Source organism: Limulus polyphemus, unplaced genomic scaffold, assembly GCF_000517525.1.
Source record: "Limulus polyphemus unplaced genomic scaffold, Limulus_polyphemus-2.1.2 Scaffold3103, whole genome shotgun sequence".
NCBI classification, from domain to species: Eukaryota; Metazoa; Arthropoda; class Merostomata; order Xiphosura; family Limulidae; genus Limulus; species Limulus polyphemus.
This window is the reverse complement of record NW_013668713.1, coordinates 1-14761: the sequence shown is the minus strand read 5'-3', so window position 1 is coordinate 14761 and position 14761 is coordinate 1. Positions and strand designations below refer to the sequence as shown.

The following is a 14761-nucleotide window of genomic DNA, read 5'->3' as shown; positions in this document are numbered from 1 at the left end:
GGGAAAATTTGTATATATATACCCTTGTAAGGCACTATGACATCACACTCTCCTGAAGAAGACTTGTAGTCAAAACGTTGAGAGAATAAAGATCTTGTTATAGCATTCTTAGTCTCTTTGTTACCTTAGTATACATAACTCAGATGAATTGATTTAATGTCAAGACTCAAAAAAATAAATTTTTGGCTCACTTCATACTGGAATATTTTTTATGTACAAAATAATGACTAATTTTATAGCCATATTCTCCACTACCTGTAACAAGTGAAGTGGCACACGATGATGACTATCCCTCTGTACAGTAAACATGCACCTAAAGTATCCACACACTTGACTTTCGAAATGTAGTTGTGAACATTCTGTTTGCCACAACGTGCTAAATCACTGCAATATAGTTATATTGGTATAAAATTGTAAGTTTATATTAACCTGTAAATATCTCACTAGTCCCTTACGTTCAGGATTTTTCTGCTTTATAATAAATGTCGTGAAGTAATGTTTACTTTCATCAACAAAAATTTGGTAGTTTTGTGTAAATTCGTAAGATGGAACCCACAGAATAATATTAGTTTTCTTTTCAACTTGTAGGAGGTTTTGTAGTACAAGGAATATATAATACATTTTCATGTATAACAGTTTAGGATAACAAAATCAAATTAATCTTGAATTTTTGTATCTGAAGACGTCTATGTGATTAAACGAAGAGAGTTTAAAAATGTAAAAGTTAAAAGTAGGAAGATTAGCTTCATGGAATTTGTTAAATGAGTCTGACGATTAATCGATTAGCAAACTGCACTAATTGCTCAGTTCTTGTCTTGGATGTTAATAAATTTGAAGATTTAAAAACAAATGATAAAGCACAATTAATTGATAATCACATTTCAATTTAACTTTGTTAAATTTACATCAATACATATATAAATATTATTTTTAATTTTTTGGACACAAAACAAATATAATGAATTTAGGATTAACTTAAGTGAAGTGTCCTTAAAATACTGATTGATCTTCAATTTATCTGTTGTGATTGGTCTTTAACCCTTTAATTCTAAGGCTGATTTCCGAAAAGCGTAAATTATCCACCACAAAAGTATGAATTTGATCTTTTGTATTAATTTTTCAATATTGAAAGAAATTGTATTTTCTATATCTGACAATAATATTCCTTGAAAACTGTATTGGATAGTGAAAAATAATGATTTAAACAAAACATTGAGGAAAATTAGAAGTCAAGAAGAAACCAAAATCATTACAAAATATAAAAACAAATTATTTTGATAACAATATCAAAGATATATAAAGAAGCTGTCATTATATATAGATCCTACACGTGTTCTTGCAAAGTTTGCAATGTTTTATCGAGGTATATAAACATCTGTGTTTCACAGGGTAGAACACAGATAGAAGCACGCATGCTGGTTTGGCGATTGTTTGAAGTAGAGGATATTCTCACATGTCACAATAAAGGGAAACTTTTTTGGTAGCCGTGGGGTAAATCTGAATTTCACAGTCAGTGGTATAGATATTTATTTGGATATATCCAATCTACACAGCAAAAGGGTTAAAGCTGAGCTGAACAAAAGCAATATTATGTTACTGAATGTTACTATCATATTGTCATTAAAACATGCTTCACTTTAATGTATTTTAGTAATATTTAAAACATTCAGCTTGCTAGCATTTAAAAAATAATTACAAATGAATCAAAAATACAAGAATGACAACAATAAAAAAAATAGAAATGCACGAGTCTTGAAAACAACACAAGAAAGACACAAATTGGTAAATACAAACAAGAAGCTGTTATCTATAATGGACTATCCAGGGTGTCCTTTCCACCCCACCTAGATTTTTTGCTAATTTCAAAATATTATTCCTAGATAATTTGTTTAGTGAAGAGGCTAACTATGTTCAAGACTGTACCATTTTAGACATGCTATTAAAAAAATCTTGGGAAATAAAACAACGCTGCTTATAGACATGCTACACTTCAGCACTCAAATGCCTAACACCATAAATCCCCCACGGGAAAATTCTGAAAGAAAACCTGAGCGTCAATTACTGATGAGAGCATAAATTCATATTGAAAACGGAAACTGAAATGTGCACAAACAGATGTAAATCGAAAATCTAATATTATAGGGTGTTTTTCACTGGTGTTTAAGTTAATGATAAATCTTTAAAGTTACTCTGGGATCTTGTATTTCCCAGCATGAATTATCCAAAAGACTAACAAAGCTTAATATATTTTATATTTATAAAGACTGAAGGACTAATGTTTGAAAAAAATTTGAATGTAAATAGTGTAAAAATATATATTTTAGGATTCGTAGCAACATGTAGGTGTATAAAGTTTCATTACTACTGACTAAGAATTGTATCATGATGGCAATAGAACTGGCTAGTACAGTATCAATTTTTTAAAAAACCTGTTCATTCACAAGTAATTCTGACCACCCGCTGACTTATTTAAATAATGTTTTAAATTTTAAGTAAGATGTAACAAGGAACATTGCTAAACTAGGATATATTCTACTCACTACTGTTAGTGCTACTCGTACTCAACACCGATTTCACAGGAGAATTAGGTTTAGTTGCTGTTTCGGAGGTTGACACAGCTTTCGTCGTCTGTAGTGTTGGCTGACTGACTTGCTTACTCTGTGTCATTGAAGTCGCTGGTCTGGAACTGGTTACAGTACTCTTGACTGGCTGAGAAGCTTTTGACATACTCTTATCAAACAAGGCAGCTCTTGCAGCCACGGAGAGGGTCTCTGGATTGCTAAGCTCTTGTTGAGCTTTACTGTTTCCATCTCGCATGGCCTTTTCAAACAATGCTCTTCGTGCTGACAGGGGAAGATCTGAAGGATCAATATTCTTCTTTGGCTCCTGTGATGGCTGGGAGCTAGTCGGTAGTGGTTTAGGTGGACCTAATGAGTGGAGAAAAACCACTGATTGCAACAATCAATAATTAAGCATATATTTATGTCAGCTCATACTAACTTAAATGCCAAAAAATCCACAGAAAGAAATTGCCATACACAGAATGAAACAAAAGTTAGTTGCCCCAATTGTTACATTGTCCCTATCATGAGGAACAACACTTTGAACAGTATGTAGTAATGTAGTCAAGAATTGAATATAATCAAATGTGAAATGAGACTGTATTTTTCACTTATATTTAGTTGTAAGTAACTTTTGATTTATCCTGTACATTAAGTTTAACTAGAACAAGATTCTAAAGTTAAGAGAAATAATTCATATTTTCAACATATTAATTATGAAAATGAAATATTCGATAAATGGAAGGTATATTTTGATAATGAAAAAAGGATTTAATTTTCTTTTAACTCATTAATATGAAAAAATATACTTACAAGGAAACAAATAAATAATCACAACACATACATGTATATATATTGTTTATATTTTATGTTGAGTATTTTAACTTGTGGTTCATGTGGAAAGCCCAAAGCCACACCAAGTTAAGCCTAAAACACAATGACTGCAAAAGAATATAGTTGTTAATGACAGTGCTTACACATGTATAACTAGAATTTCACACCCTGGCATCCTTGAAAGTTACAATTCACATTAAATGCTCATCATTCAAGATTAATATTTCATTTTGCCATAAACATTTTGTTTGCCATTGTAGCTAATGGAAGAAAGTGATTAATTGAATGTAACAGAGATTGAACATTTGTGAATCAATTTCACACACAGTACGACTGTATTCTACATACTGTACGCAACTACAGGTTCTATCAACATCAAAAGAATACCAGAAGAATTAGGAGAGATAAACAATAATAAAGTTTCAGAGTGTATGAACCTGCTTCGTGTATTAAATAATGTAGTGCTTAAGACAGAATCAAACAACATCTTATAGTATAATAAATCAGACTCACCGAGTTGATTAGTCACGAATAGTGTAACATATGAACAGTGCTACTTTTGCACAATAAACTATAATCATGTTTTTCAAATTGTCAATATATCATCAACAAAAAGATCATAAACACTAATGGCTTTAATTAATTTAATTACATATGAAAATTAACAATCAACTAGTTTAATCACATTTTTTTTTTTGTAAATGCATGCTTACAGCAGATATGGCTCAAATTAATTATGATTACTAGAACTTTAGTGCTGAGCCTGTTTGATTATTCCTCAAAAATCTTGATTGATAGCATTTGAAGCATAATATTGTTTAGTATACAATAGTACATTCACACACACTAAAACTTGATTATTGCCTGCCTTTCTTAAATTGTTTGGCATGGCATCAACATAGCCCATGTTTGTATACAGTAATTATGATACAGCTATGTGTGAAATCGTTTCATGAACATTTAATATCTTAAAATAGTTTCATGACCTCATTATGTCTTCCATTGGCTACAACAGCCAAAGTAAAGTATTTTGCTTCCATCAAAACGAAAGATTGATCTCAAATGGTAATACGAGCCTTGAAAGTATATCGAGAGTCAAGATTACCAGTTTTTAAAGTACAATAAACATCCAACACGGAATCAATAGCTCAAAGATTACACTTTAATTTACCATCCTCACTCCTTTGAGAATCAACTTCGGTATTTTTGGAAAGAACAAGAGAAGCAGAACTTTTAAAAGAAGGAGTAGGTGGTTTCTCTCCAATAGTCTTCTCATTATTTGGAATCTTGGAAGTGTTTTCTTGAATAGTTTGCTCCTTGATAACTGCCTTATTTTCTTTATTAAAGTTATAGTTGATCTTGGATGCAGAAGGAGATTTTGTAAACCCTTGAGCTTCCTGTAGAGAGACACATAATAGTTTATAGTTATATTCATAGTTTTACAATACAATTCAGAAGAATGTTACATTATTTTTCTATTCATTAATATCAGATTAACTGCCCAATAATGAATAACAATTATTTCTTAGAATGATGACAAGAGAAATCCAAAAACAGTTTATTAAATCTTTGGGCCTGCAATTTTAGTTTGGATAAAGTTCGTAGATTTTTGATTCTATAAATGAAGATTATTTTTCCTGGAAGAATTGTTTTTCTATTTGGTTAACATACGTGAGAATCTACAAAATGAATCGTCGCAATAAAACTCGTATTTAATTACTATTAAGTAATAACATAAAACTGACAAAAACTAGACAATCTACCAATTCAAAAATTTTTTTCTATTTGTGCAATTTCTCGTATGTTACCTAGTTACAGTTTACTTTCATTTTGAAATCAGACTTTCATCAGATAATCTACAGTTATTAGCAATAAAAATATGCATCTTGAATTCACAAAAGTGTAGGATATTTTGAGGAACTTCAAAAATGAAGGAAAATAAAAATCATGTTACAATATCCAGTGCTCCAGATAAGAGGCATACTGGTGTAATTCCCAGCCAACAATCAGCCATTTACGAACTTAAAACAATAATGAAAAGTTTCACTGCCATGAAGAAACGAATATGCCTCCTGCCACTTTAACTGTAGTACAGTAATTAATGAGTACATTCTTGTAGCTTTCTGCAGTTCTGCACAAGATCTGCATAGTTTAAACATAAGAGCTACAAAAATAAGCACTCTCTAGCTGCTAGATGTTTCTATTGGTGCACTCGTGAATTGTATATAAATAAAATAAAAGGTTGTAATTTCATTATTTGTGTCTATTATGACTACATCTAAATTAATCCCCTGCCAAATTTTACCTAATTCATAATTAGTTAAATTACTTTTTATCACAAAATGCTACTGCTGCATTGTGTAAAAAAGTTTAAATTATTCCTGCTGACAGAATTCTGGGAGTGATTACTCCTTACAGGAAAAAACATCTGGAGCACTGAATATCAATTACACATATTTATGGTGATTTTTTTTTATTTTGCACTGCAGAGGGTAAAATTTCTACAGATCTGGTCAAAATGGTTAATTAAGATTAAATTTTACAATCAAAATTTCATAACAACTAGTATAGAAAACAACAGTTCAATTTCGCAAATTAAATCCTAAAATTGCATTTACAATTCTTAAATTTTTTGTGATGAACATTAAGCTTATATTTACATACTCCATTTAAAAAATAAATTTAACCCTAACCTAGGCCTACAGGAAACTGAAGCTGGCTCACCTAAATACTTTTATATTTTAGTTAATTATGTATTATTTGGGTTTTAAAATTCATATTTGAAAAGTTTAATAATTTTTTAAATATAACCAAAATTTAACTTTGCTCCACAAGGCTTATGTTACTAAGCAAGAGCAAAAACAATTTTACAGGAGCCTAAAGTATTGTTAGATTAACAATTATCTGAGTAATTGCATGCCCAAACTTGGTTAATATTAACTACCATACAGCTCTGAATTGAGTTTAAATGCTTGCAAGACAAAATGTCAACATGAACTGCAATTAGGCAAGTAATCAGCACAAAGGAATAGCAGAGAAAAACCTATATTTCTTTTTGCCTGAAGAATTTGAGTTAAAAGATAGGTTTAAAGACAATCAAACTTGTTTTGCCAGGATGGTAAGACAGTATTAAGCTAAATACTAAAGGTAATTATTAGCTTAGCCCTTTCACTATGGGTAGGTCATAATGTGCACGTCATGTCCTTTTACAGTTACATTGAATATTTAATTAAGCTACTTTATTATCAATGTACATCAATAAACTTGGCATCAAAACATAGTTGATAAATAAAAATCTTAGTATTATACAAGTTTTAAGTTCTTAATTCTATAAAGAGTTATTTTAAAAATTCCCAATCTCCCTTAGTATGAGAATCGTGACGTGGTCTCTAGGTTTTCCCTCTTCTCTAATTTACTTACCACAGATCTTTGAAGTGTGGAATTTAAGGTAAATTAATCATTACAATATAGATATCACTGAGGCAAAGTATAATTTTTTATAGCCATAAGTCTTATTGTTTACAAAGTCATAAACTAGAAAATCAGACCCATTTGCCACACCCCCCCTTTTCACAAATGGAAAAACAAGTTTGGTTCCCCACAGACCTAACACACACACACAAGTATAGGAAAAGTCATTTTTCAGGTGTACTCTGTGTATATCCTTACAATTCTAGAAGTTAGTACAAACGGGTTAATTACTAATAGGTCTCAGGATGAATCAATAGTTGGAAGTTAAACTCCTACACTGTGTGCCATATCTGGTATCCTATGTGTGAATCAATGAAGGGTAAAAACTCACCAGTGCTGAAATAACAGCACGATCCCAAATTTCCACTTTTCTCACCTGCTGCTCATGCTTTTGGACAGTCTTCCTTTTCCCTACCTCCTGGACACCTGCTTTGCTGTTAAAGATGGCAAACCCACTAGAATGAGTATTGGGGTTCTGTCCACCACCTGAGACCTTACCAGCTTTAGAGGGTGAAGTCTTACTCCAAGGAAGGGAAGCAGACTTGTTATTCTGATCAAGAGAAGCGTTAGTGGTATTAACATTAGGTATCAATGTTGTTGATGAAGTTGCCCCATTTTTAGCCATACAGGATTTTTCAGTTACAAGTTTAGTGTTATTAGTAGAATTACTGTTAGTAACAGTTTTGGAAGAAGAAAAGTTAGTTGTGTTATTAGCATTAGTTTCATCAACAGGCTTCATAAAAGTTGTGATATTGTCACCAAACCGTTTTGATGGGAAATGGTAGGAGTCGTCATCCTCCCAATTGTTAATCTGGTTAGCAAGAGCAGCTAAACGAGCACTACGACTACTGGCAGAAGGATGAGAACTGACAGAAGGAATAGCTACCTCATGCTCAGCTACAAATTGTACAGGTACTACGGAGGAAGGTTGGGAATCCACTTCCATACCTACGAAAAAAAACATGGCCCACTAAATACAGTTTCCTCTAAAGTTACAACAGGTTAATAAAGAAACCAAAAACATAAATGAATTGAAAAGTAAGTTGGTATTTACTTTAGAACTGTAAGAGATGTTTATGTCTAATTTATGGCCACATGGATAACAGTAGTATGAAAGGTGAATACTAACTGGATTTTTGAAAATACAAGAGTATTATAGATACTAACATTATCTTTGAGATTTATACACTTAGTAATTTTAAGAAAATGATAATTAACTTCAAAACCATGTACTTCTAAATCATATACAAAACTTAAATCCAAATCTTTCCCTTTTCTTAAATGGGATATACAGTGAAATAATTAATACAATGTCATTCAAAATTTTCAAGTACAGGACTAAATTTAGCCCACATATAATATACTATATTGACATTACACACACAAAAACAGGCAAGTTGCACATTAAGGAAAACAGACATCATGACAATGACAACAGTAATTAAGCAAAAATAGTATGACTGAACTCCTTCCAATTAAAAACAACACTAATAATACGAGCCCAAACTACAAACTTATCTCTACATCATATACATATATAAATACAGCAATGTTAATTAACTCTTCCAGTAGCTCTAATGAATAATAATTTTTGAATTCATTAAAAAGAGATTCTAGTACAGACAGATTTTCTGACCATAATCCATACTTTTACCTTATAACGATGTACTTGTTAAAGATAATAATTATCGCTGTTACTAAAACATAGAAGGTAAAAAAATACTTACATTCACTTTCTAATTTTTTTCTTCTCAAAGCTGCTAGTCCCCGCACTCCTTGTAATGTGTCACTTACTGCAAATTCTTCACTCCCCTCATCCTGTGGTGCATTCTCTTTCTCAACATCTTCAACTTGAATAGCAGGGGTTTCCTTACTGTAGTTTTCAAACTTCTCTTTTGGTGAATCAACACATTGTCTTTTTGGTGACTCATCTTGCGGGACAGCTCCGTCTTTAAATGACCATACAAAATAATAAATATTTTATAAATTAATAAAAAATAAGTTTCGTTTAATATCCCGACGAGTAATAAAGAAGACATTTAGTAAGTTCAAAGGGTAGGTTCATGTTTCAATAATAACGAGACTGTTTAACATAAAAACTAAAATGTTGAAGAACTATGTTTACCAAAAAAAAAAAGGATTAATTCATCATGCAACAGTCTTCCTTTACCATTGAAATAGTATTTCTGTGGTGTAAAGTTTTGTTTTGATTAGCGAAAGAGAAGAAATCTTCGGCTGAATAATTTCTTCAAATGAAAGACGATTATTTTTCATATATTTTTATAGAAACAATCTGATTTGTTTTTAAAAAAACTTCTACAGGAAAAGATCTGAGATTTCTAAAACCTTAAAGAAGATGATAAAGTTAGTGTGAGCTTTATTTGTTTCTTGCAAAGGTTCCTCTGCCATACACAGTCTTGATTTTGTCACCTTTGTGTGGATGATGTACTTCATTCACCATCTAGGTCTACCAAATACTGTACTGGTATAGTTTCCTGGAAATCTACATATACTTACCAACTTCTACATACTGGTGTAATAATGGCATTCAATATGTTGTCTAACTTGTAATTCTAGATGTCCCGGATGGAGATTTCGGTCATGTGGGGGGAGGGGGGTCATCAAACTCATAAAAATGAGAATATGAATAAAGTAACATCACGCTGATATTGGCTTTTACCCTCTTGCCCCAGGTATCCTTTACTGTGCATGACTCAAGATTTTATTGTCTTACATTCAAAATTTTATTAAAGTACTTTTTGTTTGTGTTATACCAATTAGTATAGCATAAAATCATAGCTAATAATCCATATTTTAATAGTATATAAGTCTTACGTTCTTAATTCTACAAGGTAATATTTTAAAAAATATTGAATTTCCCCTAGTGTGACACATTTTCCCTAAGTATCTCCTGTATTTTATCCACCATCCCTATAATAACTATGAAATTAAACATAAGTTACTCACTATAAAATCGTCATTGCTCAGACAAACCATGATTTTTTTTTGGTTTGGTTACAGAGCTATCAAGTAGAAAAGCAGGATTTGTTAACAGTTCTCTCTTACATTTAATTATATCTTACCTATAACCAATATAAGGCGAAGGTTTTCATCTATCAAATGATATATTGTATAACGTTGTGTTCTAAACAGATAAGCATCACTTAAAATACACGATACATTCCCGTGGGAAACTTAACAACTAGATTGGATGACTTTGTAATTTGAGATTTTTGAGATGAAGTATTTTTAATCTTAACATGAAAATCACTTTATGCTTGGACTATTCAAAACAAATACTCAATATATTCATGGACAAATCTCTATTTTAGTTTATTGAAAACACTTTGATTTTTGTACGTAAAAGGCTGACAATGTTTACTGAAACACTCACAAATTTCATGAAGATATACACACTATATCAAAAGTTAGTAGTATCTATAAAGACTCTATACAAGTACAAAAAGGTCACATGGTCGGTCAAATTGACCAAGCCCACGCGGAGAGAGAGTTAATGGTGAAGTTATCATGCTAATAAATTGACCAATTTATTAGCACACTTGTTGATATTACACTCTTCCATAGCTTAAAGTTTTTAAAATTCAAGAAACTTTACCAATTGTCTAGTTATGAGTCTAATTACCACTAACGAAGGCATTAATTAAAATTAATTGCCCATAGCTCATTGACATTGCAAAAAATTTGCAAAGTTTTTAAAAATCAAGAAACTTTACCAATTGTCTTGTTATGAGTCTAATTACCACTAACAAAGGCATTAATTAAAATTAATTGCCCATAGCTCATTGACATTGCAAAAAATTTGCAAAGTTTTTAATTCAAGCTATGAGGATGTTAACAAAGAGCATGCGTATCAATTTTCACATGTTTTTACCATTCTTAGCTAAAGTTATGGTGTTAAAACAGTTCATGTTATGTATTTATTTATCCCTGCTGTATTAATTACACATATGACTGAATGTGTACTTTCAGAGATTGCAACATCCTGCTTTTATTTTAGCTCAACTTCAAGGTTATAAATTTGCCCAGTTTTAAGGGTCAGTGCTACCTTAAAAAAGAAAACAGAGACAACTAGATCACCATAGTTAACTTTTATTATTACTGTAAATTCAACTCCTGTCAAACAACTACACTGCAAAGCACAACTGACCGTTATTCAAAAACTGGCTAGAGGGAATTTCTTCCGTTAATGGTGTACGTCGTTTCCTTGAATTTGCTTCCGACATTTGGGCAATTTTTTTGTTTAAGTTCTCACGGCGAGCTTGAGTTCTTTCCAAAAGCTTCTATTAAAAAAAAAAAGAACAACTTAATTTTAGTATAAACAAATAACTTGTAATGAAATGGAATGAAGGTTATGAAGTAAATACTATTGTTGTGACAAATCCCCTTAAGAAGAATCAAAGTACCCCCCAAAAAAAAGATCTTTGTGATTGTAAAGTTATTTCCCAACATGTCACTGAAACTATTAATAGACAGGGAAAATAACAAATACTTAACTCTAATGATTGATGCCAAAATTTTAAAACGTTGATTAAAATAACATATAGATGACATTGAACCATTTGATCATTCAAGGCTGTCCTCTCATGCCCACCTTTCAGAAAATCATTGATTCTTTTCTTAAATTCCTCCACTATTCAACCCGTCACAAAAATAAAACTCTACTGGAGCCTATTCTAAGCCTGTTACCGATCTCTGTATCAGCTATAGATTCCGATTCAATCTAAAGAATCCCAACCCAATTTTTAATAAGATCAGGTCGGTAAGTTTGTTTACCTATGAAAATATGCAATACATTCAGGTGCCTTCGTGATGGAGGGAGCAAATATATCCTGAAATAAGGTCAATCATAGAGCAGTAAAAATAAATACTGGTGACCGTCAGATCAGGTCCTGATATATATAAACTGTATCTTAATTATTTTTTTTAAGAAAGATAAATGCAAATAGATTTATTTGCCACAAAATATCCTAGCATCACTCAAAAAGTGCCTTTATTTCTGGTATTCAAAACTATTACTAGGTTCAAACCCACTCCCTCTGTTTTGTTACAAAGAGGTTTGTTATAGGGCTTATATTGATGAAGAAATACTGATTAGACATCATCTACATCATTTTGCAACTGACCTAAGGTCCTTGGGTCAACATTCCACTTTTTGTATTCCTATAAGTGTGTGATTTATTTGAAGATGAGTTTTAAAGCTTCATACACTTTGCTAGTACATATACATTATGGACTTCCAGACATGTGGAACACACAAATGCAGATTGTCAAAATCCGATTCCGATATCGGCCGATCATGAGTATGTTGGTACTGACCCAGTATTTCACTCAGGTCGCAGGCCTAGCTGAGCCTACCTTTTCCAAGTCTTAAACTTGTATCCTCCCCTCCAATTATCTTAAGAATGTAGCACAAAGAAATCAGAGGCCTATATCCTATCTTCCACTGTTCCAGATAATCTTGTAGTCTACAATAACATCATCTCTTACTTTTTTCTCACAATAAAATAATAACTTATCCCTATAAGATCATCTTTCTTCTCAATCCTTTCCAATAAGTCAATGTCATTTCCTTGATGAGATCAAAACTGAACACAGTATTCCAAATGAAGCCTAACTAATTATTTGCATAGAGAAATAATTACCTCTTCTTAATTTCAAGTATTATGTCTATAAATACATTCTAAGATTCCATTAGCTTTACTACTATTACTATTAGCTTGAGTGAGTTATCCAAGGATTCTTTTTTTTTTGTTTCAGTTTTGCTACTGAGAGTATTGCCATCTGAACTTATGTTTCAAATTATGTTAACCCACATCTAATATAATCAAAGGTCACTTGCTAAATATTTACCCAACTTACCAATTTATCCAAATTATTTTGTAAGTCAGTGTAAAACTGTAATACCTCAACATCCTCAATACAATAGAAATAACTTAAGTTCTACTTTTAGACATAGCAATGAATAAGTTCACAGGAACAGCATACAACATTAAATGATTAATACAAATTGTATTACAATGTGAACATCAAAAATAACTTTTATTTTTAAAAATTTATTTCAGCTGGATCCCTGAATCCAACGTTAGATTTAAAAAGTTACATTAAGTTAGAGCTCATACTTGGTTATTAATTCATATTGAGTATTTACTATTTACCTTTGTAAAAGGATCGATGTCACTTTCCATGTTTGTTGTTTCTGGAATTCTATCTATCGCACTGATTCGCAGTGTTGCTAATGTCAATGCCAGTAATAGTATACTATATAGTAGGATTTCAATGTCAATAAAATTAGGAATTTAGACTTTACTATATCGAAGCAGAGAAAACCGTGTAAACCAGCATTCAGCAAACGCTTAACTCTGCTAATATAGTACAAATAATAGTTATAAAACTACTCTATTGTAGTGATGTCACAAATTTGTACAAAGGCCAGTGAAAGTCCCAGAAGCTCGGATGACTAACTAACGAACGTACTTCGAAGTTCGAGTCGTAGACTATCACTCACGTACATTTGCGTTGGTAGCTTAACTTTAAGTTTTTATATTTTCTTCTCTATTAACCAGTTCACAAATATTACTTATCTGTGCATTCTTCAGTTTAACGTAATATTAAAGTATTACACAAAAACACTCCAAACATCGAAACAATAACTTCCAACACAACGCCAGTTCACAACGACCAAAATTTCAACTTTATGAAACTCCCAGATTTTCAAAATTAGCGGTAAGCGCATGCGTATTTTCTTACACGTAAATTCAGTAGGGAATATGTTTATGGAATGAAATATGAAGCAAACATATTTATATTTTTGAACAAGTTTTTGACCTGTTCAAGAATAAATAAACGAAGTAATGACACCATTAAACCGCGTTCATTTTAATCATCTCCATACCGCTCTTCTTCGGAAACTAATGATTTAATTAGTGACTTTCTTTACAAAAACAGATTTCAGTAGTGTTATAGTTCACTTGTTCTACATGAAATTTTAATATTATAAACAAAATATCAAATACTGGTATATGAAAAACTGAAACATTATGACTACTCTTTTCTCACAGAAGACTTTACGGTTACAAGTTAGTAGTTAATTACATCATAAGACTTTATAGAATATACAGTTAACAAGGAATCATTTGGTCTTTCATCCCGTTTAAGACTATCCTTACATCCCTCATACCCTAGGCGCCCCCCAATGACACAGCGGTATGTCTGCGGACTTCAACGCTAGAATCCGGGTTTCGATACCCGTGGTGGGCAAAGCACAGATAGCCCTTGTGTAGCTTTGTGCATAATTAAAAAAGAAACAAACAAACATACCCTAGAAAAAGAAAGCTAATAATTAAATTCGCACTTTTCAGGAAATCATTAATTTCCCTTTTTCATTTTTGAACGGTCCTGGCCTCCACTATTACCTATTCATGTCATACGTTAATCAAACTGTCTTAACTAGAACCTGTGACCTATCTTTTCCAAATCTTAAACTTATTTCAGAATACAACATAAAGAAACAAGAGGAATTTATCCTACCGACCCCTCTTTAATACTGTAACCTTAAATAAGGTCATCTTTTGCCCTTCTATACAAAAAATAAGCTAAGATATTAATTCATACCCATAAGATAAACCTCCTGCCTCTAGATTCATCAGAATAGTACAACTTTGAACCCTTTCCAATAAATTAGTATCCTAACTTGCAAAATGTTTATTACGAAGAAATACCCACTTATATATAAAAATAGACATGCAATGTTTAGATCTTCTACTCAGGTCATCATCAGGGAAGAGAAAATAACGATAATTTGACACATTAGAGAATACAATATTAGCATAATGTTCTACATGCGTGAAGCGAGAACATTAAAATTAGCCAAAAGT

At 31.6% G+C, this 14761-nt stretch overlaps 1 protein-coding gene across 4 annotated transcripts in view; it reads right to left on the bottom strand.

The window, feature by feature from the left end:
- Positions 1-13592, bottom strand: part of LOC106468661 (anillin-like) — a 19557-nt gene extending 5965 nt beyond the window's left edge. Inside the window, exons 1-6 of one of the 4 annotated variants that reach the window (XM_022397013.1) lie at positions 13043-13592; positions 11035-11167; positions 8594-8815; positions 7198-7814; positions 4555-4792; positions 2541-2927 (exon numbers count right to left, since the gene is read on the bottom strand). In XM_022397013.1, the coding sequence (XP_022252721.1) occupies positions 2541-2927; positions 4555-4792; positions 7198-7814; positions 8594-8815; positions 11035-11167; positions 13043-13072 (1627 nt within the window). In that variant the 5' untranslated portion in view covers positions 13073-13592. The remainder of the gene's footprint in view (positions 1-2540; positions 2928-4554; positions 4793-7197; positions 7815-8593; positions 8816-11034; positions 11168-13042) is intronic. The other 3 variants (XM_022397014.1, XM_022397015.1, XM_022397017.1) reach the window with 3 other exon arrangements.
- Positions 13593-14761: the final 1169 nt, after the last annotated feature.